A 25,436-nucleotide genomic window follows, 5' to 3' on the forward strand; every position below is an offset into this window, starting at 1 on the left:
ATACCTATGAAATATGACAATATATTCCATATCTACCAGAATAAAAATTTAACTATCTGTGGCATGATATATAGTTACAAGTGAGAAAAAAAGAGTTTTAGTAGCTTAAATCAGCATGTGATCTGGCAGGTTTAATCTCTTATGCTAAGGTTTAAAGCAGTAACTAAGAAATATATATTTTAAACATAAAAAATAAAACAGGATACTGTGTTATTGTTCAAAAAGTCACATTTTTCATTGTTTGATGCTGTGTAGATAATTACCAATATTTTGGAAATATTTCCAAACTATGCAATTCTCATGAATTATTTAATCACTTCTGGATTCAACCATGATACTTCTGGATTTAAAGTTGACACTAAGATGAGTGGTGCAGTTGATACAACAGAAGGAAGGGATGCCATCCAAAGGGACCTGGACAAGCCTCAGAACTGGGCCCACATGAACCAAATGAGGTTCAACAAGTTAAAGTGCAAGGTGCTGCACCTGGTTTGGGGCAATCCCAGATATGAGTACAGACTGGGAGAAGAACTCATTGAGAGCAGCCCTGCAGAGAAAGACTTGGAGGTTCTGATGGACAAAAAGCTCGACGTGAGTTGGCAGGGTGCACTTGCAGCCCAGAAGGCCAATTGTGTCCTGGGATGCATCACCAGAGAAGTGGCCAGCAGGGTGAGGGAGGTGATTGTGCCCCTCTGCTCTGCCCATGTGATGCTCCACTTGGAGTACCGCATCCATGGGGCCCCCAGCACAAGAAGGATGTGGACCTGTTAGAACAGGTCCAGAGGAGGGCCACAAAGTTGATCAGAGGGCTGGAGCACCTCTCCTGTGAAGAAAGGCTGAGAGAGCTGGGGATGTTCAGCCTGAAGAAGAGAAGGTTCAGGAGTGACCTCGTTGTGGCTTTTCAATGCTTAAAGGTGGGTTATAAAAAAGGTGGAGAGCAACTTCTTTATTGGGCAGACAATGACAAGATGAGGGGGAATGGCTTTAAACTAAAAGAGGAGATTTAGATCAGATGTTAGGAGGAAATTCTTCATTCAGAGGGTGGTGAGGCACTGGCAGATTGTCCAGAGAAGCTGTGGATGCCCCATCCCTGGAGGGCCAGGGATGGATGAGGCCCAAGTGGGCAGCATCCCTATGTCAGGGTATGGAAACTGGATGATCTTTAAGAACCCTTCCAACCCAATGTGTTCCATGATTCTATGTCTGCCCAAGAAGTCATGTTGGAAGGAATTAATCTCTTTTTCTCTCATTCTCTACTGATCAGAGGTCTACGGTTTAATGGCTACCCCAGGTTGATGGAAAAGCCATGAACTCTTTCTTCTAGAGCATGTTCATCATATCCCATATCTATAAAAAGTCAGGTGAATATGTTCCAAAAATGCCTCTTCTGACTATCTAGAAGCTGAATGTGATCATTCAGGTATCTAATATATTCTATCCACATATTTCCCTAATGACTCAGATTATAGCTGTGAGTTATTTCATTGCTGGATATGTCCAAATACATGGCTACAAAGGGAAAAGAACCTGAAAGGGCTTAACTTTGGTGAAGTTAGTCTCACTTTGGCAAAGTTAGGGCTTAAGAGAAAGTTTTTTTTCTGCCTGTAAATTAATGGGTGAGGTTTTACAATTAATGCCTAAAGCTCAGCTCTCATTTTTACTAAACAAACAGGGTCTGACAAAGCAAAAGTAGTAATCACTGAACACTTCCTTCTGGTGTCAGACATGTCTTCATAAATATGTTTGAATCTTCCTGCCTCCAAGAAAAGAAAAAGGAATTGCTCCCAGGAGAACTGAAACAAGCAAAGAACTATTTCACTGAAAATGGCTAAGGGACAAAGAGGTTGAAATGGAGAAACAAGTCTGACAACTGCATCAGCTTTCATACCCTTCTAGTGTGATATACCTTTTACTGTTAAAAGAGTCAGAAGAACCATTACAACATCACTTATATGATGAATTTAGCTTGAGATTTCATTTTTTTTCCCTTATCAACTCCCCAAAACAGAATTGCTTTGATCACCCTCTTCACATTGCAGTCCTTTTTCAGCCTGCAGATTTTTCTCCTTACTCATGGTATTCATTATTCATAGTTGCAATAGACTATCTAAATCTAAACAAGGTTTGGTTTCTTAATCAGTTAACTGCAGTGTCATAAACAGGAAAAGCCTTATCAGAACATTTCCATCAGAGTTATATTCACAGTAGGTGGAGTCCTTCTCATCTGTTCTTCAACATCACATTTACACATTTAAACCAGACCTACACACCACAGTCAGCAGCGGGATGACACTCGGTAACCTCTCAGAGTGCAGTTTACATGACCTATTTCACAAGTGTTTTTTAGGACAAGATAATCTGTGCCCCAGAGAGACTTCTCTCTCTCCATGACAATAAAGGCACCTAAGGTAAATAGCTAAGGTGTAGTCATAAATATTAGTTCCAATGAATTTCGCCAAGTCTGTGTGCTCTTTTAGATATTACACTTGTATCTGAATACTGCTGGAGATGCAATTATGGATCTGGACATAAAATAAATATAAGTTTAGTACCTAGATTCAGAAAATGGAAGAAAATGATCAATAAAACCACATGCTCTCCTCAGCACCATCACTCCATAGAGGATTTTTTCCGTCATTATTTTAGGGAAATCACTTCAAAAAAATGAGGATTTCAGCCAAAGTGGATCACGATATTCTAGCTGACAAGACAAACTGCAGGAAGGACCAACACTCTGGAAGGTGACAAAAACATACCTATGCAAAACTGAGATTAATTTGGCTTATATAATTTCTATTTGTCTGCAATATACATGATTTTCTACACCACCAAAAAATAAAAATAAAAAAAAATTAATTGTATTGCTTAAACTACTAGTGTCTGAGCTGTTATATTCCTGTCTCGGTCTTCACTTGCTGCAATTCTTTAGTGATACTTTTGGGGCTATAAAACTGGCTGCTGGCTTAACAGCCTTTCAGCTTCACTCATAAAACCCACCAAGAAGGAACAACAAAAAATAGATTGACCCAAGAGGGAATACAAGGAAGTGAAAGCCCTTAGAGAATATAATCTGAGTTTGCCATAAAGACTGCATGCATATCCAATTTTGTCATCCTTTAGTTATTTCACTGCACAAACCCAGTACTGTATTTCTATCTACATCAAGAAAGTGACAATCAGCCTTCCAGTGCACAATATTGTTGTTCTCTCTATTTCAAATTCATAAATACAGAGTAGCAAGATTTTCAAGTTCATGAGTATAGAGCAGCAAGATGACCTGCTTTTTTTTGGTTGGTTGTTTTGGTTTGTGTTCTTTTTTTTTTTTTTTTTTTGGACAACCACAGGATATAAGTTATGAAAACCCATATAAATTAGAAATCCTACCAAATATGTGTGACACAGATTTTCTTCTTACCACTCCCACACCAAATACATATGAAATCCTTCATTTTAAAGATTTTTTTGATGAACATGCACACACTCAGGCTTTCAAGTGAAGTCTATTAATTCTGAAATAATGGCTGAACACTACTCTACTAAGAAATGTGAAAACACATCAACATATGCATCTTTGGCTATATATGCTATGTCTCAGCAAAACACTTTAACTGGAAAAAATCTTATTCTTCTTTAAGTCAAAAATAAAAATAAGTGAATAATATACTATACATATACTATATACTATATACTATATATATAGTATATAGTATATAGTATATAGTATATATAGTATATAGTATATACTATATATATACTATATACTATATAGTATATATATAGTATATAGTATATAGTATATACTGCAGTATATACTATATAGTATATATATAGTATATATATAGTATATACTATATACTATATAGTATATATAGTATATATATACTATACATAGTATATACTATATATATACTATACATATAGTATATACTATGTATAGTATATATATACTATATATATAGTATATAGTATATAGTATATAGTATATATACTACATACCATACTGTTGCATCATTTTCACCTCTTTCTTGTTGCACATTGTCAGTTGCAACATAGCAGGAAAAAATAGTTTGCAAAATCTGTCAGTGCTATGTTGTCATACACTTCCTGAAAATCTGCAGTAAATTAGATTGACACTTTGTTCACTAAAACTGCCTAAGCAGCTAAAAAAATTATTTTCCTATATTGTTTACAAATTATCATATATAAATTAAATACTTTAAAATACATGTAAAATATATAAACAAAACTATCTTAGAATGTCTACTTTAAAACAAAAGGCTATTATAAATGCTCTGAAACAAAGCAAACTCCATTCTGTCAGTCTTACTAAGTCTTAAACCAATTCATTATTCCACAATATTTTCCTCTCCATAGAGACTAATAAAAGTCCTCCTTCACTGCAGGAAACTGATTTTGAAAATAACCTTCTATATTTTCTGAAATGTAACACCTTTAATATGTTTGCCAACAGTGGGAATCATCAGATAAAATAATCCCAAGATCCCATGAAAATCCCAAGAAAAACAAACAAACAAACAAACAAACAAAAAACCACTTATGGGTATTATTTCAATGACCTTCATTCTGCATTCTGATCCTAAGGAAAAAAAAATAATAATAAAAAAAAGATATCCAGATATCCATATATGTCTAACAGAAAGATATTCTAAATAAATAAATAAATATTGTTTCATGCTGGTTGAAATATTTTATTTTAGAAACTTTTATCTTAATAAAAGTCCCTTTTTTCAAAACAAATTTTTATAAGATAGTATCATAATATAGCATCTTAGAAAATGAAAATAGAGTTTCATAACTGAAAATCAAAACTCTTAATTGCATACAAATACTTTGATAAAATCAAAAACTTTTTCTTCTGTTTCTTGCTTTGACAAATCAGCAAATCAAAACATTTCACAAAGGATCAGACATTTTTGTGTTTTCTAACAACTAATCATTTTAAGAAACTTCATCCTAATAATTTTACTTGGGATTTTTTTCCCTCATCTCTTTCTTCTAAATAAAAGACTTTTTCCCTCAATATTGAGTTTATATTTTTATCATATTAGTTTTATATAGTCCTTGTAATTCACTGTATATTTACTACCATTATTCCAAATTCTCAAAAAAATCACAAAATCACAAGTATTGTGAATTAAGGGTTATCACAACTTTCCTCTGTTGTGCCTTTTTTTAAGACTTGTTATGGCAACCTTCTTTTGCAGGTGATTCAGATATGTTCCTTGCTCCATGCCAGAGTGTGCATTTTATCCTGTTATTTATCCTGTTATTTATGGCAGTAGAGTGAGTTTTTAAATTTAATAACTTTTTATCACCATATTTAGTGAAGTCAGTATATGGATGACTGCTCAAGGTCATCAATAAAGCAATAAAGCTTTAAAGTCAAGTTCAGACTTGATATGAAAAGTATAGGTCCATGACAACCCACAAGCCTATATCAGGTATTGTCTAACCCCGAAGTACCACAGCTAGGCAACTGGCTTCACTTCTGCTAATTTAGACAGATATCTGTACCCAATAACATGCTAAATCTGTACTACATTGCAGAACAAAGTGGCCATACTACCACAGTCATCACCCCTAAGGCCAATTCTGTTAATATCACATTCAACATACCTTAGGAATTTTTTTCTCAAGCTTTATTTACTAACTGGAGAAAGACTGACCTGCCATTAATAAGAAATCACATGCAACCAAAAGAAATATTCATGCGTGTCTTTGCTCTACCTGTAGGCTTTTCTTTTATAGCATTCAGCTTTTCAAATACGGTGACTCATTTCTTTTTAAAATAAAATCAATACAACAATAATGATACATGGAAAAATATAACATGAGGTTTTCAGCTTCTAACTTGAACATTAACTAGTTAACAGATTAGCAATTGAAGCCTAACTTAAAACTATATACTATCAAAATTGTTTATGCAATGTTGCTGGAGAAGTGTGGATAGCATTTTACAGTATATGATGCCCTATAACAGCCAATAACCTTTATGAACCAGGCAAGAACCTTAAAAATATTACCTCAAGAACAGCGCAAATCATTATATGAAAAAAAAAAAATTGTTTAAAATGAATTGTTACTTCAAATGTAAATCGTGAATTACAGTTGTTGTGCAAGTTAGTCATAAAAACTTAATACAACAAAAATTTGATTTCGTCCTTCTGTCATTCCTCATGATCAAACAAGGAATAGGACCATCAGCTGAAGCCCACTCTTATTTCCGTTTCTGCCTCGTGATGGTAAGAATTCTATGATGGTAAGAATTCAAATACAGTGATTTAATTTGTTCTTTGAATAGCTCCAAGCATGCCAGGCTGTGCAAAGAAACCAAAGTTCAGCTCTGTCACCATTACCTTACTACATTTGATTTACTTGGCAGGCCTCACTGAGTAAGTACCACGCAACAAAGTAAGGAAGAACAGGTCTGGTTGAGAGGACAAGCAAAAGCTTCCTTCTAGTTGGCCATTGACAGAAGGGTTGCCTATTTCTCATTGTGCTTAGAGAATCAGCCATGAAACAGCAGAAATACTACCTGTTTTATCAAAAGTTTACAGAACCTTTAAAAGGCTGTATCAGCCTGTAGAAATATGTCTGTCTGGGTGGTTATTGTGAAATGATGTGGGAAGTGACACCATAATTAATGTAGTTGCGTGAACTTCCTTTACATAAATGCCACAAACAAGACAAAGACCAAGACCATCTTTATAGACAACTTTAAGGGCAGGATGTTGTTCATACACTTCCTGTGTACCCACCTGTGAGTGACAGAGTAATTCCCAGAGTCACTGAGTTCAGCTGGCCAAAACTCCAGAAAATTCATTTGGGAAATAATTCTCTGTGTTTTCTGTATCAGCTTCTGCCTTCCAGCATTTTCTTTGTACCAGTTTATTGTGTATCCTTCTGTCTCAGGATGTAGCATCGACTCAGGAAAACAAAGGAAAAAGTATTCCCCTTCTAGTACATCAATGGAGGTGCGAAGGGGACACAGCTTCTCTTCAGAAAGAAAAGAAGAAAAAAAAAAAAGAAAAAGGAAAAAAAAAAAAAAAAGGAAAAAAGAGGCTCAATACTCTTTCAGAAAATGTTATTATCCTGACTTTAAAGTGACTTGCTATGTAGCAGGTCTTTTATACTTTAGGACTTTCTTTTAGCAGAGAAGTTTGGCAGTATTTATTTGTTCCAGCAAAATCTATTTCAGTCTGAGAACTCACTTGTCCAAGTTTTCATTCTACCTTACCCAAGCAAAATTAGAAGGCATAGAAAGATAAAAAATAGACATTTCCCTAAGATTCTTTCATGCGGATCCATAAGTGTACAAATCCAAAGAGCACAGTCTGTAGAACTTTATAAAAAAGCAGCTGTCACAAATGGAAAGGGGAAGGAAAATGTATTGACTTGACAAAGGTGGCTAATCCTCAGAAAAGATCAACTGCCATAAAAGCAGAGATCCTATGAATTAACATGTATATTTTCTTCTTAATTAAAACAAAATTGTTACTTGATAAGATTTCTTAAAAACTTCATATATTTTTAGAAAATTTCCCTTGGAACAAGGTTGTATGTGAAAAATTTAGCCTCAAAGTCTGCTTTTTTAATAATTTTTCTAAATGTACCTTTACACATGGAAGTCATACAAAATACAGAAAAGGAAACATGGTCTAGTGCAAATATTCAAGAACAAAATAAGCCTTCAGTCTCTTTGTCCTAGAGATTCTCTCTCTTTATCAACCATTCTGACTACACTTCTGAATGTCACAAAAAGAATCATGATCACTATTTTTCTTGTTGTGGCTCTCCATATTGCCATGCTCCCATACAACATAATCAGGTGTTTCCACATAGCAACTCAGTTCTATTTATTTAATAATTTTGTTACTTTGGACCAAATTTTCCAAGTCTAGAAATTGGTCTGCAATTGGAAAACCTTAAAGATTTTGTTCTTAGAGAAGTATGAAAGTTTCACCACTCTGAGCAACTGTCAAGAAGCTGTCATATATTTGGCAAATATTTTAAAGGTTCTATGGTTGAAATGAGGATTTATACTTACCCGTGGCAGATTCAGTAATAAACATTACTAAAAATATCAGCAGAGTCATTTTCTTGAGTTAATTCTCACTTCTACAGAAAAAAAATAATAATAATAAATAAATAAATAAATAAGGTGATTTCTTCTTGGTTCTGAAAGCCTAAGAAAAACAGATCCACAGGTCATCACAAGTGCAATGAAATAGACCACTCTGAGCACTGAGAGCAGTGTTACTAATGCCTGTTACTGAAGAAGGCTTTCCAACTGGGAAGTTACTCATTTTTATTGTACCAGGTGTTTTTATGTGCCAGGCAACATATCTATATTTTCTTTGGCAAGTCTTATTCCAAATTCAGAAAGCAATGCACAGTCTTCTCCCTCCATTTACATGTTCACTAGAGGCCCTTTGTACTCCTGAGTAAACTGACAATCATATAGAAGCATCTAGACTTAGATCCCAAGCCAGTGAACACCTATCAGTGAGCAGGACAGTGCTTTTTCTTCTCCACAAACAGTATAATCTTTGCAGGATTGGACCTTAAAGAAACACAGCTAATAGAATCTTCCCTTACACTTCATGAGAACAGCAGAATGTGGATGGATCAGACATCTTGTTGTCTAATTTTATCCTGTTGGAAAACAATGAGGTCTACAATTTTGCCACACATTTTCACCTACAGAACAGATAAGTACCAGTTGAGAGTGTTCATGTTTCCATCTGGGGGGGAGGGGGGAAGATAAAGAAACCCATTTTCAATTGTTCTTTCAAAGACAAACATGAAACTTTACTAAATAAAACCAGTGTGGAGTATCTCTTCTGAGATTCCTCTGAACAGCAGGTTAACAACCAAGTGCAAAGCCAATCCTAAAACTGTGCCTCAATTTTGCTAACAAGACAGACAGCTTAGATGCATAATAGCCTGAGCTCAGCCAAGACAGATGTCCTTACTTAGACATCTGAACGTGAATATACAAATAGGACACATACTTCAAAGAGATATTTCACAGAGAGCTGTCCAAAGTAATCTCTTTTAGCATTCCATTTCTTTGGTTTTACTACATAAAACTTGCAGTTTGAGAAGACATACTTACTGTTGTAAGACACCTGCCTGAGATTTTTTTATTATTTTATATTCCTGAATGACAGCAAGATGTGTAGCTCCTCTCCCTCTCTTATTCTCTCCAATTCATTACAAGTGTGCCACCATCCCATAAATCACTGTAAGAAGATGAAAGAGCTGTTTCACATCCCCTTTTTCAGACTGACTGGTAGACAGACCCCAGTTTAGAAAGCAGCTAAAGAAGCAACTTTAAGGGACCATACAGTAAACTCCTCAGACCTGGTTTCAGTTCCCTTCTACACATTCTCTGTTTTCATTTCTTGAATTTACTTTTCATTTTTGACCCTAGCACATCCAGAAGAAGTACAACTGCTACAGACCATGAAACTACAATCCGCTACATAAGGATAAAATCACATATCATCAGATGTTAATTCTAAATCCCATTCCTTGTTGGCACATCACTTCAGCACAATATGGATATTTCAGTGAATGCAGATCAAAGCCCTTGATTCTTTGAATAGGGATTAAAGAACAAAGTCTTATGCAAGCTACTTAATGATGGCCATGTTTGAGATTGGTGGGTACAAATAAACAAGCAAAACACACAGCCTTAGTCTTACTCTCACACTGCTATTGAACCTGATCAATTTGTTTGAAATTGTTCTACTCCAGGCTAGCAGTATTTACATTTGAGCAATATGGTTTGCAGTATTCTTTAATGAAATACCAGGAGGGTAAAAAAAAAAAAAAAAAAAAAAAAAAAAAAACAACGAAACTAACAAACAAAAAATGTATAGTTTTTGGTGAAATTCAACTACTATAAAAATATTCTTCAAGGATTGGAATAAGGTCTTTTATATTCAAAAAGAAATGGGGAGATAATTTAAAAGGCAAAGATTCTCTGTCTCTGAAGGAATACAAAAATATTCAATGGACAAAATGCTAAGGCAATACCAGCGAATGACAGTTTCAAAGACAGAAATAAAATAAGAGTTGTCTATTAGTTGTCTAAAGTGACAATAGGTTTAAGCGTGTTTTTCAAATTTTGTACACGCTTAAAGCTACAGTTGAATTTTTAATAATTAAAAGTGTTTTCTAAAAATCATTGTGCCATTGTGAATCCAAAAAAAAATCTTAAAACAAACCAAATATTTTAAATTCTACAAACTGCATTAATGATATCTCACAAAGTAGACAACTGAGTGTGTTTAACGATCATTAACTTTGTTAGGAAATTCCTCATTTTCCTAGAATTACCAGAGGAGTTCTGAATGAAAGGGTGTTGATACACTTAAGTGATTTTCAGTTTGGTAAAATCACTCATTTTGATCAACACTTTTGGAAACCTTAATTTCTACCCAAAGGGCTGTGGCTTCCTTAAAAAAAAAAAAAAAAAAAAAAAAATCAGATTCTTCTGAACCTCAGACTGTTTGAACAAACATTTTGGGGTCAAGTGAAGAAGCCACTAGTCTTACATCTTTAAGGATGGCTTCTTGTCAACTTAAGTCTTTTTCAAGTATGACTTTAAATATGCCACAAGTCAAATAACATTCATGCAGAAAAGCAAAAAAGATCTAGCAAACAGTTGTCTCAACCTTAGTAGGTCTAAGCACTTTTCTGCCGGGATTTCTAGTTATTGGTTAAAATGAAAATTTGCCTACATTTCAAACAACATAAGTGTTTACTTACCATGCAGGTTTTGTCAAGTTGAAAGTAGATGCAGAGGTAATCTTCCAAACTGCAGACAGTCACAACTTGTACTCACAAATGTTCTGAACCTTCATTCTTCACAGAAACAGAGAGCGATCACTCTCAGTAAGTGATTCAATGCAAAGACAGCTCAGTCTAAAAAACCTCTTGAAAAAGCAAGAGCAGAATTTGTCACTTTGAACTGTTGACTGCACGGAGGAAAATGGAAAAGGTAGAAGTGAGAAATTTACTTTTACAAGTACTGATTGGAAAAGTATAGCAAAAGATGAATATTAACTTTTCTAAATGAGGCATTTGAGGGTTGACATATAAATGGTTTGGGAATCTTTTTATTAATTTATTTATATTTTTTTTTCTCTTCCTGCCACCTACCCCAAAGCTACCTAGGAGTGAAGGAAAGGGCCAGGGCAGCCTGGGGAGGGGGGAGACCTTGTAGTACCAGTGAGGGGCTGCATAACCTAATAAGCCATTTCCAGGGCTAAATTATACTGAGTTATTATAAGGAAGAAGCACGTCAAGGTCCTGTGGGGGGAAGGGGGAGGAAAACCGAGGGGGCCTTAGGGGTGACAAGCAGTGCTGGGGACGACGGCGGGACGATGCTGGAGCCCACCAGCGTGCACATCCCCGCGCAGTGATGCGGCCAGAGGCTCCCCCGAGGTGCGTGGGGTGGGGGGAGCAGGGGCTGCCCCTCCCGGTCCTCGCCTCCCAAACCCCACCGCCCTTCCCCTGCCCTCCCGTCGCCGCCCCCGGACATTACCTGGCTCTGCTGGAGCCGCTCAGCACCGCTCAGCACCGCGCCGGAGGGGTTGGAAGGGGCAGGCAGCAGTGGGGGGTTCTTCCTTCTCACGACCTTCGTGGGAGGATAGGGCACAAGAAAGTGATGGCTTTGGTATTTGTAATCGAAACACCGCTTCCTCTGCTCTTCTGCTGAACGCTGGCGGCGGGATGCCTTTCCAAGAAGCGTGATGGAAGTAGTATGGAGCTTTAGGGACGTAAGCTAAATACATATTAAGCTAAAAAAGGCAGCTTTTATCTTGTTGTTTCTGCTACGAATTCCATCCCTCCTCACTGGCCGTATTGAGGATGGATGCTGAAAAGCTGATACCCTGCAAAGATTATTAAAAAAAAAAAAAAGGGGGGGGGGGGGGGGGGGGGGAGGCGAAAGAAAACAAACAAAAAAAAAAGAAAGCAAACCTCACAAATTATGACCCGCAGCAAAAGAGAAAAGGCAAAACACATGATCCTCTAAAAGATTTACTGACACGTAGATCTGATTTTCCTGATTTCGCTGCTGTCTTTTCTGTGCCAGCATCTGCTTTTGGGGTAGAGTGATGCAAGGTTTCAAGACACAGAACATTTTATAATTCCATTATTGTGAAAGGGGTGTTGGTAGTTACCTCTAAAGAAACCCTTGTGCCACCAGCTGGCCAGTTTTAAACCATATGTTGGTCTGCTGGAACTGTGTTTCTATGAAGGATTTCTGACAGCAGCGTTACCTGTTTAAGTGCTCTTCCAGTGTAAATGAACGTTTGACACTGCTTACTTCACACAGATTTATTTGATATTTACTGCGCAATGACTCATTACACTTGTAAATGAAGTTATTTTGATAGCAGCAGGAAAGTTTTCATCTCCTCAGGATTTCTTTTATTTCCAAGGGTGTTGGAACTGGATGGTTTTTAAGGCCCCTTCCAAATGAAACCATTCTGTAGTAATGGTTCGGCTTCAGAAACTTGTCTGGTGACAACCACATTTTTTTTTTCCCATTTTTTTTCCTTTTTTTTTTTTTTTAATTTTTATTTTTTTTCCTTTTTCACCCAGGACAGAATTTCCCAGTAACAACAGGAGATGTCACTTTGGAGGTGAAATGAGCGAACAACAATAAAAAAGGAGGGATTCCACAGAGCCGGCAGTTTTCACATTTTGCTGCTGAGGTGAAGCAAAGAAACCCTGGAGAGTTTCTCTGCCTCACCTCATTTGTTTCCCTCATCACAGATTTAAACAATATGCATATAAACACAATCAGACTGTTTGCTAATGTAAATCAGTGCAACTTCAGGAAAGTCAGCTGAGAATCTGAACCAGTGTAACTACTTTTAAAATGTGTACAAGGTGCTTCACAGAGTTTATTGTTCTTATGTGGTTGATTCTAAAACTTAGATATATAGCGCATGCATTTTAAAGATGACAGTGATTTTACATGAGTCTGAAAGCAACTTAGCAGACAGCAAATAAACTGTACAGTCAAATATCATCAGTTACTTACTTTGACGAGCTAAGCCTTGATAGTGACAGTTTGGAAACAGCTATTCTGTTTTATTCACTCTTTCACAGCAATATTTTCCATGAGTTGTTCTCATATTCATTTGCTTTTATGTCCTTTTAAAATGCTCTTCAGTTTCTGAACTTTCAGCTGTATGGCAGAAAGCACCATGTTCAATTAGTCCTTTTAACTAATGTCATAGCTCGCTCTGAGATGTATGAATGTACACAGATGGAATCAAGTTTACAATTTTTAGCTCAGAATAATACAAGTTTTAATGGAGAAGTAATAGCCTTGTAATAGGGATGTAACTCAATAATGAAAACAACTGCTGCTCAGTGTGTCACCCTGCTCATGATGAAAGTGCCATGATGAAAATGGAAACACACTAATACTGAAAACAGATTTCATTTTATTTTTTCTCTGAACCTAGGACTGCCTGACCAATCAGCTGTGGAAGACCAGTTACTTCTCACAATTTTTCATATCTTACTTTTCCATCCACCATACATAACTCAGAGGTGCTAAATGAAAACCTGAACTGAGAAACTGTTTCCATCATAAACAGCGACACATCCAGCTCTTGTCATCACAGTCTGAGTGTTCTTTGAGTCTATCTAGTCTTTCTAAATCTACCTCTGATATATCTGCATACCAGCCGCATTAATTCTTAGCTGATGTTATGTTCAATCATTTTTCAGCATTATCTGTACCTGATGTCAAAAAAGCAGGTTCCCAACTGATACCATGTCTGTAGGACCCTCATAAGATTTTCAGAAGCACTGGAATATTCAGGTTGCACATTTTGAAAACTTTCCTCCATATCATACCATCACATAGTAATTCAGCTTGTAAGGGACCTCTGGAGGTCACCAGGTCTGGATAATGCTCTCAGACATCTCATTATTATTATTTTTTGGGGTGGTGGTGGTGGTCCTGTGTGGAGACAGGAGTTGGACTTGATGAACCTTGGGATTACAACCCGGTCCAACTACATTGCTCAAGCATGGCCATCTAGAGCAGGTTGCCCAGGACAGAATATCTCCAAGAAGGGAGACACCACAACCTCTCTGAGTAACTTGTGTCAGTGCTTGATAACCACACAATCATCGTACTTCATATTAGCACTGACATCAAGAGGTTCACAAAGTCAATGCTCATTCCTGACTCTTCGATATTTCCTTGTTGCCAGCAATACACCATACACTTGTCAAATATGAAGTATCCAGAAAACAGTTATATTCCACAAAGACACTTTTGTTTCTTCACAGTATACTATAAGAAATTCAGCACTGGATTTTGTGCCAGATTCTGAGATGCTCTTCACAGGTATGGTTGTCAGGAAATTATAGCAGTATGCAGGTTCTGAAATGTTCACTGTGAATATTTCTAATGGCATTCTTAAATTGACTTATTTCTAGTTGGCCACAATCTTTTGATACGTGTTCATCCACTAGATGGCACGCTGACTCTTCTCTACTACAAGAAAGCAAAATGATACCCTGATCCATTTTTTCAATGGCACCAAAAATAGGGGAGCACAGAAGAGAAGTTAAAAAGTATTAAATATCTAGGTGGAAGTTCTAATTATGCTACAAAAATTGTTTTTGTTCTGTGTAGTTTAAGTTTTAAGCATTCAAACTCAATCTTTTATAAAATTTTTACAGTGAAATAAGAGATTTTGACACAGGGCAGAATTCTCTTTTGCTATTCCATTAAAGCAGGTAGCCTGGTGTAATGTGTGTGTATCCAACACAATATGAAATAAAAAATGCCAATTTTCCATTCATGTTTTCAAAAATTTAGATCTTTATTAAGCTACTTATGCTGTAAAAATATACCACCAGTCTTTTTGTACTGCCTCTTTCACATTACAAATGTGAAAATAGTTATATATAGATGTTAATTTGAGTGTGTATCTCCAATTTCTGTACTAATCACCAAAGAATATAAAGGTAATCAACAACTTCTGCATTTCTCTATCATTACTGCAGTCACATATTCACCCCTAGGCTTGGTAAAAGGTCTTTGCCACTCTCAGAATTTACCCCTTTTCTTTCTGTCAAGGCTATACTGTTCACTATTGATAAATCACATTAAGAGTTCTCAAGCATTTTTGGTATTTTTTTTTCTTTTTATTTTTTTGTCCTTTGTTGGCCATGAGGTTTGATGCAAAAAGATTGCCACCACAAGATCCATTTAGTGGGTTTGTTTTTCACCATCCTAACCACAGCCCTGAAGACAACAAATGAAGAAAGGTCAATGAGATATCCCCATATTTCAGAATAATCAGAATAATTTCAGAATAATATTTGTAGTCCCCTTTGCATTTCCTCATCATACTTTCTCCTCCACAACTCTTTTCCAAGTTCAAAATTCACCCCAGAAATTGTTTCCAAGATGGATACCTGGTTATTATCCTTTCTTTCTCATAAATGCCTACTACAAAATCTCTATTAAAAATCATCTCGTAATAGTATTGAAAGTTCATATTTTGTCTTGATCAGAAATTCCTGTGAAAAATCTTCATAGTGAAAACCAACAGGCTTTCCTGCCTTTATACATGACTTAGTATTAGTATTCTTTTTGTGAAAGTTCTTACCATAAGAACTATCAAAACCCCTATTGAGTCTATAATAAACCAAATCTCTTACATTGACATAAATACATTTTGTGGATATTCCTAAAACAGTGAAGGGGAACTAGAGGGCCCTTCAGGAATGGGTCCCAGTACTGCAGATGGTTTAGTAAGGCAGTAATAAAATGCAGCATTGTATGTTTTACAGTTGTGGTGCAGTGAGTGATTACTTCACTTTCACCAGCATTTGAAAATATAATAAATCAATGAAAAGCTCTTTAGTTTGCCATTGACCTTTATTTCACATTGAAATAAAAATCTATACATGTATTTCATACATGTTCTCCCTATTCCAAATGGCCATCCATAAGTCTGAAGTTTCATATTCAATAAAAACCTACAATGTACAATAAAAGCACTTGGTAACATTAGATATTCTGCATCTAATTTTGTCTTTTCAAGTCCATCTCTGTAGCTGATCTGAAGCTCAAAAACAAACCTTCACTGACTGTACAAAAATTCCTGTTTTTAGAACCCAAAAACATTAAATCTCCCAAGGATATATGCACTAGAACATGCTTTGATCATGCACTCCTGCACTCAGAGGGGATTTTATTCTGACCTTTGCATCTCAGGCTATTCTCTGTCAGAACAAAGTAAAGCCAGGCATAATATCAAAGCAGGAAAAAAAAAAAAAAAGATACTGACAGTTATAAAATTGCAGTCTCTATTTTTTTTCAGTAGCTTAAAGGAATGCTAGCCATGTACAATATATATATATACTTATGTAACATAAATTTTAATGTGTTATTTGTATCAGGCAGTAGTAGTAACTGTACGGTCTATCATGCCTGAAAGATTTAAAATACTACTAGCTATAAGAATTTAATTATGTGTATCTTTAATCTCAAAATCACTTTGTAATAGCTCTATAAGATAATTTCCCCTTTGTATGAGATTCATTTATGTATACATAAATATATTTATGTATATATAAATGCATATATATGTCAGTCAATCAGTATGTATGCACTTTCCTTAACACTGTATTTTTTTAAAATGCTCTATTCACATTAGTTTCAAAAGAGCTTTTACTGAAGCATCCCTACTAAGGAAAAATAAAATTTCATGATAGAAGTATGACTGTTGGAGCAAAAACAAACACATGGTGGATAAAATGAAGAAAACTGCAACATCATACTTTCTAGTCAAGTAATATAGAAGGTGTTTATGTTTGATCAACCACAGTAGAAAGGTAAAGTAAACCTGCAGAATATTCAACTATTCAGAATCAAAACTTTCAGTTATATATCCAAGTACATATAGGAAGAGTAAAGGTAGGTTTGTTTCCAATGATATGCAAAATTTTGTACACCATCTGGAATAATTCATTTGCAGAATTCTCAAAGCTCCACAGACTCCCCTCAGCCCCAAAGGCCTTCCTCTATCAGTTTATTTGATCACTACTCAATTGAAGGACTAAACAAAAAAGTGAAAAAAAAAAATTCAGCCAGACATTCGAACTGCAAAATAATGTTCCTACTGAAAGCAAAAGAAGCTGCATGTATATGGTTTGACCTGACAGCATACTAGAGCTTTCTTAGACAGACTGTTCATACAGCATTAACTGAGCATGATGACCTGAGTCTCAGTGGCATAAGGTACCTCACACGTTTCCAGAACTTAGAATTGGATGACTGTGGGTGCACAGTGTGCTGTTCTTTCCATTTGACAGTACCTTGTTTCTTGATGATATATTTAAGAGATTCCTGAAGAGTCTCATACGTCTCCATCCTCTCCATTTCCAGCAAGATCACCTTTGTATTGTTTTGAATGAGGGCATTGTATAAAGCAACATGTTGATCATAAGCAAATTCTTTACAATTAAGCAGCTGGTGTGTTAGAAGAATGATCAGCCGTCTGCTCTTCTGTATCCTCTTCTCAATTGCACTGGCTTTATCTACAACGCACGAGAGAATGGTGAGACTGAAATTTCTTTTATAGACTCTTTTGTGCATAGGCATTTCATTTCCATTGCTTTTCAACCAAAAGAAACCTGTCTCACTTCAGTCAGATACAGTTTATTCATTAGAAAAAGAGATTAAAAAAATCACAGTAATCAGTTTTCTTTCAGATGTTTTCTTTAGCTGAAATCTTAATATTTTCACACTGTTAGGGATTGTTAGGAATTTCTAATCCACAGGTCAAGCTCAGTAGATCTGTATTACATCAAATTTGTGCTTAGTCAATAATTTGCATGTAAGGCATCATATTCTTTCAGTTTAGTGCTCTAAAAAACAATCCTTCAGTACTTAGCCATTAAAAAATAGTCATTTGGATCCATTTGGGTGACTTCTAAGAGGCTTATTTTCCTGTAGAGGGAGTGCTAATACTCCTGAGCTATAGTGTGCTAATTTAGACGTTAACCCAACAGGGCTGGATCCAGACTTGCAGGGAATTTGATCATCACCATGACTAAAGGTATTTTTCTTTCCCACTGAAAAGCTGTTAGGGACAGTTCATTAACCACAGTTAGGACTGTGATGTTAGCTGTGTTGTACCTACAAAACTCAAGCTCTGGGCCAGCTCAGAAAGCTCCACATCTAGGATCTGCTTTTCTCAATGACCTGCTGTCCACTGCAGATGAGTACCTATCTGGTGAAATACTTGTCCCAGTCAGAAGAGTTTCCTGTGGTCTGCAGAAGGGAAACTGGAGTTGTTTTACTGGAAGTATGTGATGCTGGGCCAAAGAATCCCAAAGTGGGAGCTGAGCTAAGGAATTTTGATGTAACAGCTATTTAATAAAAGCACTCTTTATTAAACAGCTGTTATACTTCTTTAAAGGCACTTTTAAGAGACATTATCTATCATCTGCATATGTGACCTCTTTTCCTTTGCTAGAGGTTGCCAGCCCATTGTAAGGGTCTTCTCAGTCTCAGAGAGGCCCAGCATTTGCAATTCCTGGGTCAGGAAAAGACTGTTCTTACAGTAATTTGCCCATGGTTACTGCTGAAGGTAGGACACTTGGCTGCACAGAACATTGGTGCAGTGAAGTATCATCATTCTTATGATCATTTTTATGTTATTTTCTCTCTTTGTGTGTGTGTGTGCTACAGATACAGCAGCTCTGAGAGTGTTTAGTTAGATTCTGTGTCAAGGAATGTAGTTGGGGCAAGCCAATGGGACCGTGAAAAGAATGGAGCAGAAACCTCTTCCTTTGCTGGGTAATACTTGCATTTACACCTCTTTCAGGCAACAGATAAGTCACAGAAAATGCCTTTAATCAGTAAGAACAGGAAACAACAACAACAATAACAAAAGTGAATTTAGGAAAACCAATGGAAGTCCAACAGCTGTGTAGTGCTGTTTGTTGCTTGAATCATTCTCTTCATCTTTTTTATTACTGGAAGAGCACAAGTTATAAATTACAAAGCTTTCCTCTGAAACCAAGAGTCATGAACTCTTCTTCAAATAATAATCCCATTCAAATAATAATCCCATTTTATATCCTTGCTGCATTTTGTTTTCTGGAAATACATGGAGTTTAATGGTGAAAAATGATGATTCATCAGATAATATGATACATATTCATGAAAGTTTAGAGTAACTCAGTGGTATTTACTGATAATACTCCTGATTTACTCTGTGTTTAGCATATTTTAACTGTAAGGTTTTAGATTTGGAAATCTGATAACAAAAGAATCAAGATCAAAATCAAGGTAAACAAGAGTGAGGAGTGTATGCGTGAAGTCCATCTGCCTGGAAGCAGGGAACTTTTATGTGCTCCCCATGACAGACTGATTCTGAATAACTTTTCCACCTAAGTGTAAATATTTGGGGACTTGAAAGTGAACAAGGAAGACAAAAGCAGAAGGCTGTGAATATAAACACGAAGAGAAAAAGACAACAGTCAATGCTCAAGACATTATTAGAGTTTCAGTAAAATCAGACTGAATGAGTCAAAAAAGGAGTTATTAGTTGTCCGAGGCTGGCTTGGTGGGTCTTCATACTGCCTGGGCTACAGGCATTCATTCATGCCTTTGCACAATGAAAATGTCTTTGTTTTCAACCAAGAGAATCCCTGTTAGTCCCAGTCTGCATTTCAGTTGCACACTGTGCTCCATTTTCTCCAGGAAAGTTTAAGAATACCATCCCAAAACAGAATATTACCTAAGCAGGTGGCATAAATTTCTGCCATTAACATCTTTGTGGGCCAATGTTAGTTCCTTATTCTGAAACTCACATGATAGCTATAGTCTGGATCAGCAATTCTTGCTTTTTTTTTTTGTTTTTGTTTTTTGTTTTTGTTTTTGTTTTGTTTTTGTTTTTTTTCATTCTTGTTGCAGTGTTTTTTCTCAAGTCCAGGCAGAACTTTTGCCACTTGTCAGAAGAGAACATTGAAGATATTGGCCCAGATCTGGGCAAATGAGTCACATCTGGTCCAATGCAGATGATTTTAGCAGTGTATAACTCAGAATGGGCTATCTTTGGTTTCATGCCTGTTTTACGACAAGAAGAGAACATGTGGTCCACAGAACACCAGAGCACAAGACAGACAATTAAGCCCTGGAGGAAAGCAGATAATATCTAGATGACAGCTAATATGAGAGTGTAGGGTTGTCCTTGTGAAAATTAACACAGATTAATTAACACAAATTCATTTTGGATGACAAGGAAATGGGAATAGAGAACACAGATTGTCTCTTGAAGTAGCTCTGGGAATTGTAAAAAATGAAAGTAGGTCATCTCTGTGAACAGAATCTGAACTTCCTGTAACTATGACATCCTTTGTCACAGGTTGAAAAACCCTGAGTGATAACAGCAAGGTTAATTCTTCAACTTTGTGGTTTTCTTCTCTTGGTATCTTGTAGGCCTACTCATGAATGGTTTGTCATGGCTTTGCCCAGACAGTGGCAATGCAGAGTTACACAACCCAAAGAATAGGTGTATGTCTGAGAGTCACACTTCGAGTCACATTTCCTGCATCACCCAAGAAGTTGATAAACAATTTCTGTCCCCAACCTACAACTTGCTTTTCATAGAACACCAACAAGCACAAAGTGCCATTGTGTCACCCTGCCTGACACATTAGACACACAGCTGCTGATGAGATGAGCAGCCCACTCAGGAATGAAAGGGTCTACATGTAGGAACACAACTTGCTCCAACTTAACAAGTAATGCAGTGCATTATCTGAGTTGAAACTCACCTTCTCCGGGATAAGTATCTCTACCATAAATGCATAATTTATATCCACATTTATTTTCTAGGATATCTGGCATAATTTGGTGTACAAAATATTCCACAAAATTAGCCTCATTGCCGTAGCTTCTGGGGTAGATCACATATGCATCATATATCTTCCCATCTGCAAGGTAGAGCAAGAGGAAAGTGCCTTCTGTTAACATGAATTAGAGCTGTCTATTGTAAAGCTGAGTAAAATAACAACTATACAGTCTTTGAAATAGATTTAAGTAGATCTTCCTGATAATTATAATGACGTGCGTCTTTGGATACATGTTTGGAAATCAGAGACTGTGCTCATTTTGTGTTTTCCATGCTGAACTGTTATGTCTTATGCATTTGCTGCTTTGGAGAATTTGACTGCTGCATTCTGAAAGCTGTATCTTATGGTGTATAAAATAAGAATTCAATTAATCAATGCATATTAACATGAAATAGAGATGAGTCTGATTGCTTGTTATTTCAGTGGAATAATAGGCTGTTAAATCAGATTTTCACTGTCACTCAATATTTCATGACAAATATTTTTTTATAAAAAAAAAAAAAAAAAAAAAAAAAAAAGTGAAACCAGGATTGAATCCTTTGTTTCTGCAATACATCATTATAGAACCAATACATGGTTCTGCAGTGAATGCAAAGCACTACTAGAACTATGCTTGTTCCCCCTTATATAAATGATTTCAAGAAGCATGAGAAAGTGAAGAATAAGGCTCAAGTGTCATTTGAGTTAGTAAACAACTATCAGATTTATCTGTTTCCACATGGTTTGCCCTTTCCTGTCCTTTAAACTTTCTTATGCAATGCTTACTCACCATCTTTGACTGAGTAGGGCTGAAATATCTCCCGATAAAATAGGACAATATCAATTCGGAAGAATTGATAAAGTACAACAGAGACTGCTACTATCACTAGCAGAACTAGAAATCCAACAGTCATGAGGACATTAGGATGATCTGCTGCAAAGAAGAGAAATGAAGTGTTAGTTGCAGCCTTAGCTTCTCATATCTTTACATCTGCTATGGTTTTAAGGAGTTCACAACTAAGAAGACAAGACCTTTACCTTCCCTAGCTGATGTAGCCAGCACAGAGGCCTGTTGAACCCCTAAAGTAGAAGTGTACTGAGCGGTATACAATTAATATCTGCGAGTGTTGCACTCAGACCAAAGCTCATTAAATACCACATCTGGGAGCAATGTTTCTAAGTATTTTGCTCAACAACAATGTTCAATCACTTTGCAAGGCAGTTGAGCCCAAGCTTGACACCTGTAAGCGTCCATGCACGGGCAAGCAGAGGCTTGGGGCATTGTTGCGCAAACAGGGTATGGAGAAACATGTGCAATTAATAAAATCTGCAAGATAAGAACAAAGTACACAAGACAAGCAGGAAAACAGAACAAGTCTGGCCTAAAAAATAAGATAAACTATGGCAGTGGCAGATGAGATTCTCCTCCTTCTTTTCCTTTGAGGGTCAAAGAGCATAAAAAAACTACGACAAGTAAGGAAAACTGGGAAGAAAGAAGTCATCCACTGCAGTTCCAGCTTCCCTCAAGGAAGAGCTCTTGAATCCAATCACCTCATCCTCAGAGATGAAAGCTATCAAAGATGGCTGTCATCAGCTTTGTGCTATCATATGCTCACAGTATAGCTATTGTGATTATCGCTCTTCTAGGGAACAGCTATATCTTCTAGGGATTGCTATATTTCTATAGCAATCCAGTCAGATATTTTCCTGTAATTGCCTGTTTCTCCTCTCTCTTTGTGATTCGCATAGCAGAAGCCAGTCTAGATGTGGGCAGCCTCTAGATGACATCTGGTTCTGCTGCAGAAAAAAATGCTGGGAGATAGAAATGAGGTCATTGTGTGCTCTCTCCAGTTTAGAAAGCTAGAAGCTTAATCCTCAGATTATTACACCCAAAAAGCTGAAGAGATATTTTTGACCTATGTCCCAGACATACTGAATTCTCACAGTATTTGGTATAGAAAACACTGTGAATTCTAGATAGCCACATTTGAAATTAAAATATTTAAAAATATATATATACAGCAATTACACAAAGAGGAAGCATTATTCCATTGGATGGAAGATTAACAGCAATTGCCTCATAGTAGAAATATGCTTCAAAGCAAATAAAAATACCCAAATTAATTCCACCTGGTTTTAACACACAGACACAGAGCAGTTCCGTATACATTTTTCTCCGACAGATAAACCAGTTAAGAGAGTTCCATTTGCAGTCCACCTTCTTAATCTATTTATTCCCATCCATCATGATGATTCATTGTCTTATAGTTGTAATAATGCAACCATTTTGGTGACTTTTCTGTGATTCAGACCACTAAAAAGATTTGGATTAAAAAATATATACCTCCAGAAGAGTCAGAGTGGGTGACAAACTTTGACCCCAAAAGAAATGCAAATGGAAAAGTCCAGATAGCATATCACAAAAGTGATTTTAAAAGTGCATAAAAGTGACAACATGAATATTTTTTTTAGTACAATGTAGTAAATATAACAATTGTCTGGTGCAATAACTTGGTTCTGAGTATGGCTAGAACCATCCCTTCAGTCTTACAGTGAAGTTTGAGGTATGCTGCGATGTCAGACTACCTTGCCTCAGGAAAGAAATAGTCCACTGAGTGTTGGCCACACATAAATTGAAATATAGACATTCTGGCAGTACTAATTTGGGGGTCTGGCTCTCACATGGTAGACACCCTTTACAACATCCCAGCTGGTGGACGGTGTTCACATGTGCTGGTAGCAACTCTACCCGGACCAGCTTTATACAGGGATCAGATTTTCAGGGCTTTGCCTCCCTCTGCCTGCAAAACATACACAAATCACACGTGGCTACAGCAATAGGCTGTTCACCAGCACCTGAGGAGCTACATGTCACAGCAGTCTGTTGGGCCAGTCTCAACTTTCTCTACAAAAGAGTCAGCAAGACACAGTGGAACAAACTGTAGATTTAATGCCTCCAGCAAGCTACCAGGTGAACGCACAGACTACCACCACCAAGAAGCAATTCCAGAGCTTCTCTTGGACTTGCCCTAAGTGAATGAAATAGGATTAAATATATATCAGTGAAGAGTCTCATATATTGATATTTACAGGTTCCCTAGCTTCTCCAGGAGATGGTGAATAAGTCAGTACATTGAGTAGTACCTCTGGAGACAACCTTAAATTAAAGCATTAATTAATAAATCCCTGAGAAATGCCACTGAAAAGCTAGATAAACAAAGGTTTTGCAAGTACATTTTCCAGTTCCCTTAGTAGGAAATGAGACAAATCTGACATGATTTTCACTCTTCTTGTTTCTTTCTTTGCCATTTAAAGGGAGAAAGAAACATCCAGCCATCAGGCACCTGGTGAAAAATACCCCCACAAGAACTATGAGATTTGCAATTGTTTAGAAAACAAATAGAAAAGAAACAGGTTCCAACAACAACAACTTCTGCAATTATGAACCTAAAACAAGCTGTTTACACTTGGCCTTGCAGTGATTAGACCAAGTCCGGGGAAAAAAAAAAAAAAAAAAAAAGATAAATTTCCTGTGCTTATAAAACTTGTAAAGCCTCAGACAAGAATCTCCACAGTGGTCTTTCTGGAAGAGCAGTTTCAGTTCCCAGTAAGGCTGACTCAGCCTCTCATTGCTCTGGAATAAATCGACTATATTCAGGACAATGGGGACAAAGGCCAGAAGCCACTTTTGGAGGCCCTGATCAAGACTGACCAAATCCTGCTGCTTGATTTGACTTCACTGCATTATTTAGTAGCAGAAAGTTCATGAGCTGACTGTAGTTTAATACTATTTATTGATATTTAAGAGCAATGGGAACACAGAACTATCAGGGAAAACAAGTCAGAAAAGAACATTTGAAGGCACCTCCTGACAGATTCTGTAAGAACTGCATATTTTTCTAAATTTAATTTCTAAAGAAAACACACTTCCAGATAGCAAAGACATAGGTCTGGATCTGGAATTCCTGACCACATCTTTTTACTGAAGATGAGATAAAATGTTAGGTACAGCATTAAATAACTTTGAGGAAAAACAGACCTGATGTGCTGGGATGAACTCTATCTCTTCTCAGAACAACTGGAATTTCAAGCATTCTCCAGAGCAGAACATTCACACCAGAAGGATTTGTGGTACCCCAGACATTTTACACTTCTTTGCAGATGAGAATTGAGCAATGCCCAGGGGGAGATGAGACAATACTTGTGCGTCAGAACCATGAGACACAACCACCAGTTATTTAACCAGCCCTGAATGAAGAAAAATCTCACCATGAGCCAGCAATGTGCACTTGCAGTCCAGAAAGCCAACCTTATCCTGGGATGCAGCAGCAGCAGCATAGCCAGCAGGGCGAGGGAAGTGATTGTCCCCTTCTGCTCTGCTCTTGTGAGAGCTCACCTGGAACCCTGTATTCAGCTCTGGGGACCCCAGCACAAGAAGGACCTATAGAATGAGTCCAGAGAAGGGACACAAGGATGGTTGGAGGGCTGGAGCACCTCTCCTATGAAGA

The 25,436-nt window shown here is 36.8% G+C and overlaps 2 protein-coding genes across 14 annotated transcripts in view; both read right to left on the bottom strand.

The window, feature by feature from the left end:
• The window catches only part of LOC311434006 (interleukin-18 receptor 1-like), a 43,695-nt gene extending 32,730 nt beyond the window's left edge, over positions 1 to 10,965 (bottom strand). For 2 of the 7 annotated variants that reach the window (XM_084513779.1, XM_084513777.1), the window contains exons 1-3: positions 9,140 to 9,260; positions 8,069 to 8,139; positions 6,780 to 7,017 (exon numbers count right to left, since the gene is read on the bottom strand). In XM_084513779.1, the coding sequence (XP_084369905.1) occupies positions 6,780 to 7,017; positions 8,069 to 8,117 (287 nt within the window). In that variant the 5' untranslated portion in view covers positions 8,118 to 8,139; positions 9,140 to 9,260. Of the gene's footprint in view, positions 1 to 6,779; positions 7,018 to 8,068; positions 8,140 to 8,619; positions 8,722 to 9,139; positions 9,268 to 10,800 lie in introns of those variants that run through there. The other 5 variants (XM_084513775.1, XM_084513782.1, XM_084513780.1 and 2 more) reach the window with 5 other exon arrangements.
• LOC311434038 (interleukin-1 receptor-like 1) overlaps positions 8,373 to 25,436 on the bottom strand; it is a 33,680-nt gene continuing 16,616 nt past the window's right edge. For 4 of the 7 annotated variants that reach the window (XM_084513866.1, XM_084513868.1, XM_084513870.1 and 1 more), the window contains 3 exons: positions 21,719 to 21,862; positions 20,872 to 21,030; positions 15,942 to 17,622 (listed from right to left, as the gene is read on the bottom strand). In XM_084513866.1, coding sequence (XP_084369992.1) covers positions 17,276 to 17,622; positions 20,872 to 21,030; positions 21,719 to 21,862 — 650 coding nt within the window. In that variant the 3' untranslated portion in view covers positions 15,942 to 17,275. Of the gene's footprint in view, positions 8,766 to 9,139; positions 9,267 to 10,800; positions 10,968 to 11,578; positions 11,672 to 13,087; positions 13,235 to 15,941; positions 17,623 to 18,922; positions 19,538 to 20,871; positions 21,031 to 21,718; positions 21,863 to 25,436 lie in introns of those variants that run through there. The other 3 variants (XM_084513872.1, XM_084513871.1, XM_084513873.1) reach the window with 3 other exon arrangements.

The sequence above is a fragment of the Aythya ferina genome (assembly GCF_964211825.1).
Source record: "Aythya ferina genome assembly, chromosome: 1".
Classification (NCBI taxonomy): Eukaryota; Metazoa; Chordata; class Aves; order Anseriformes; family Anatidae; genus Aythya; species Aythya ferina.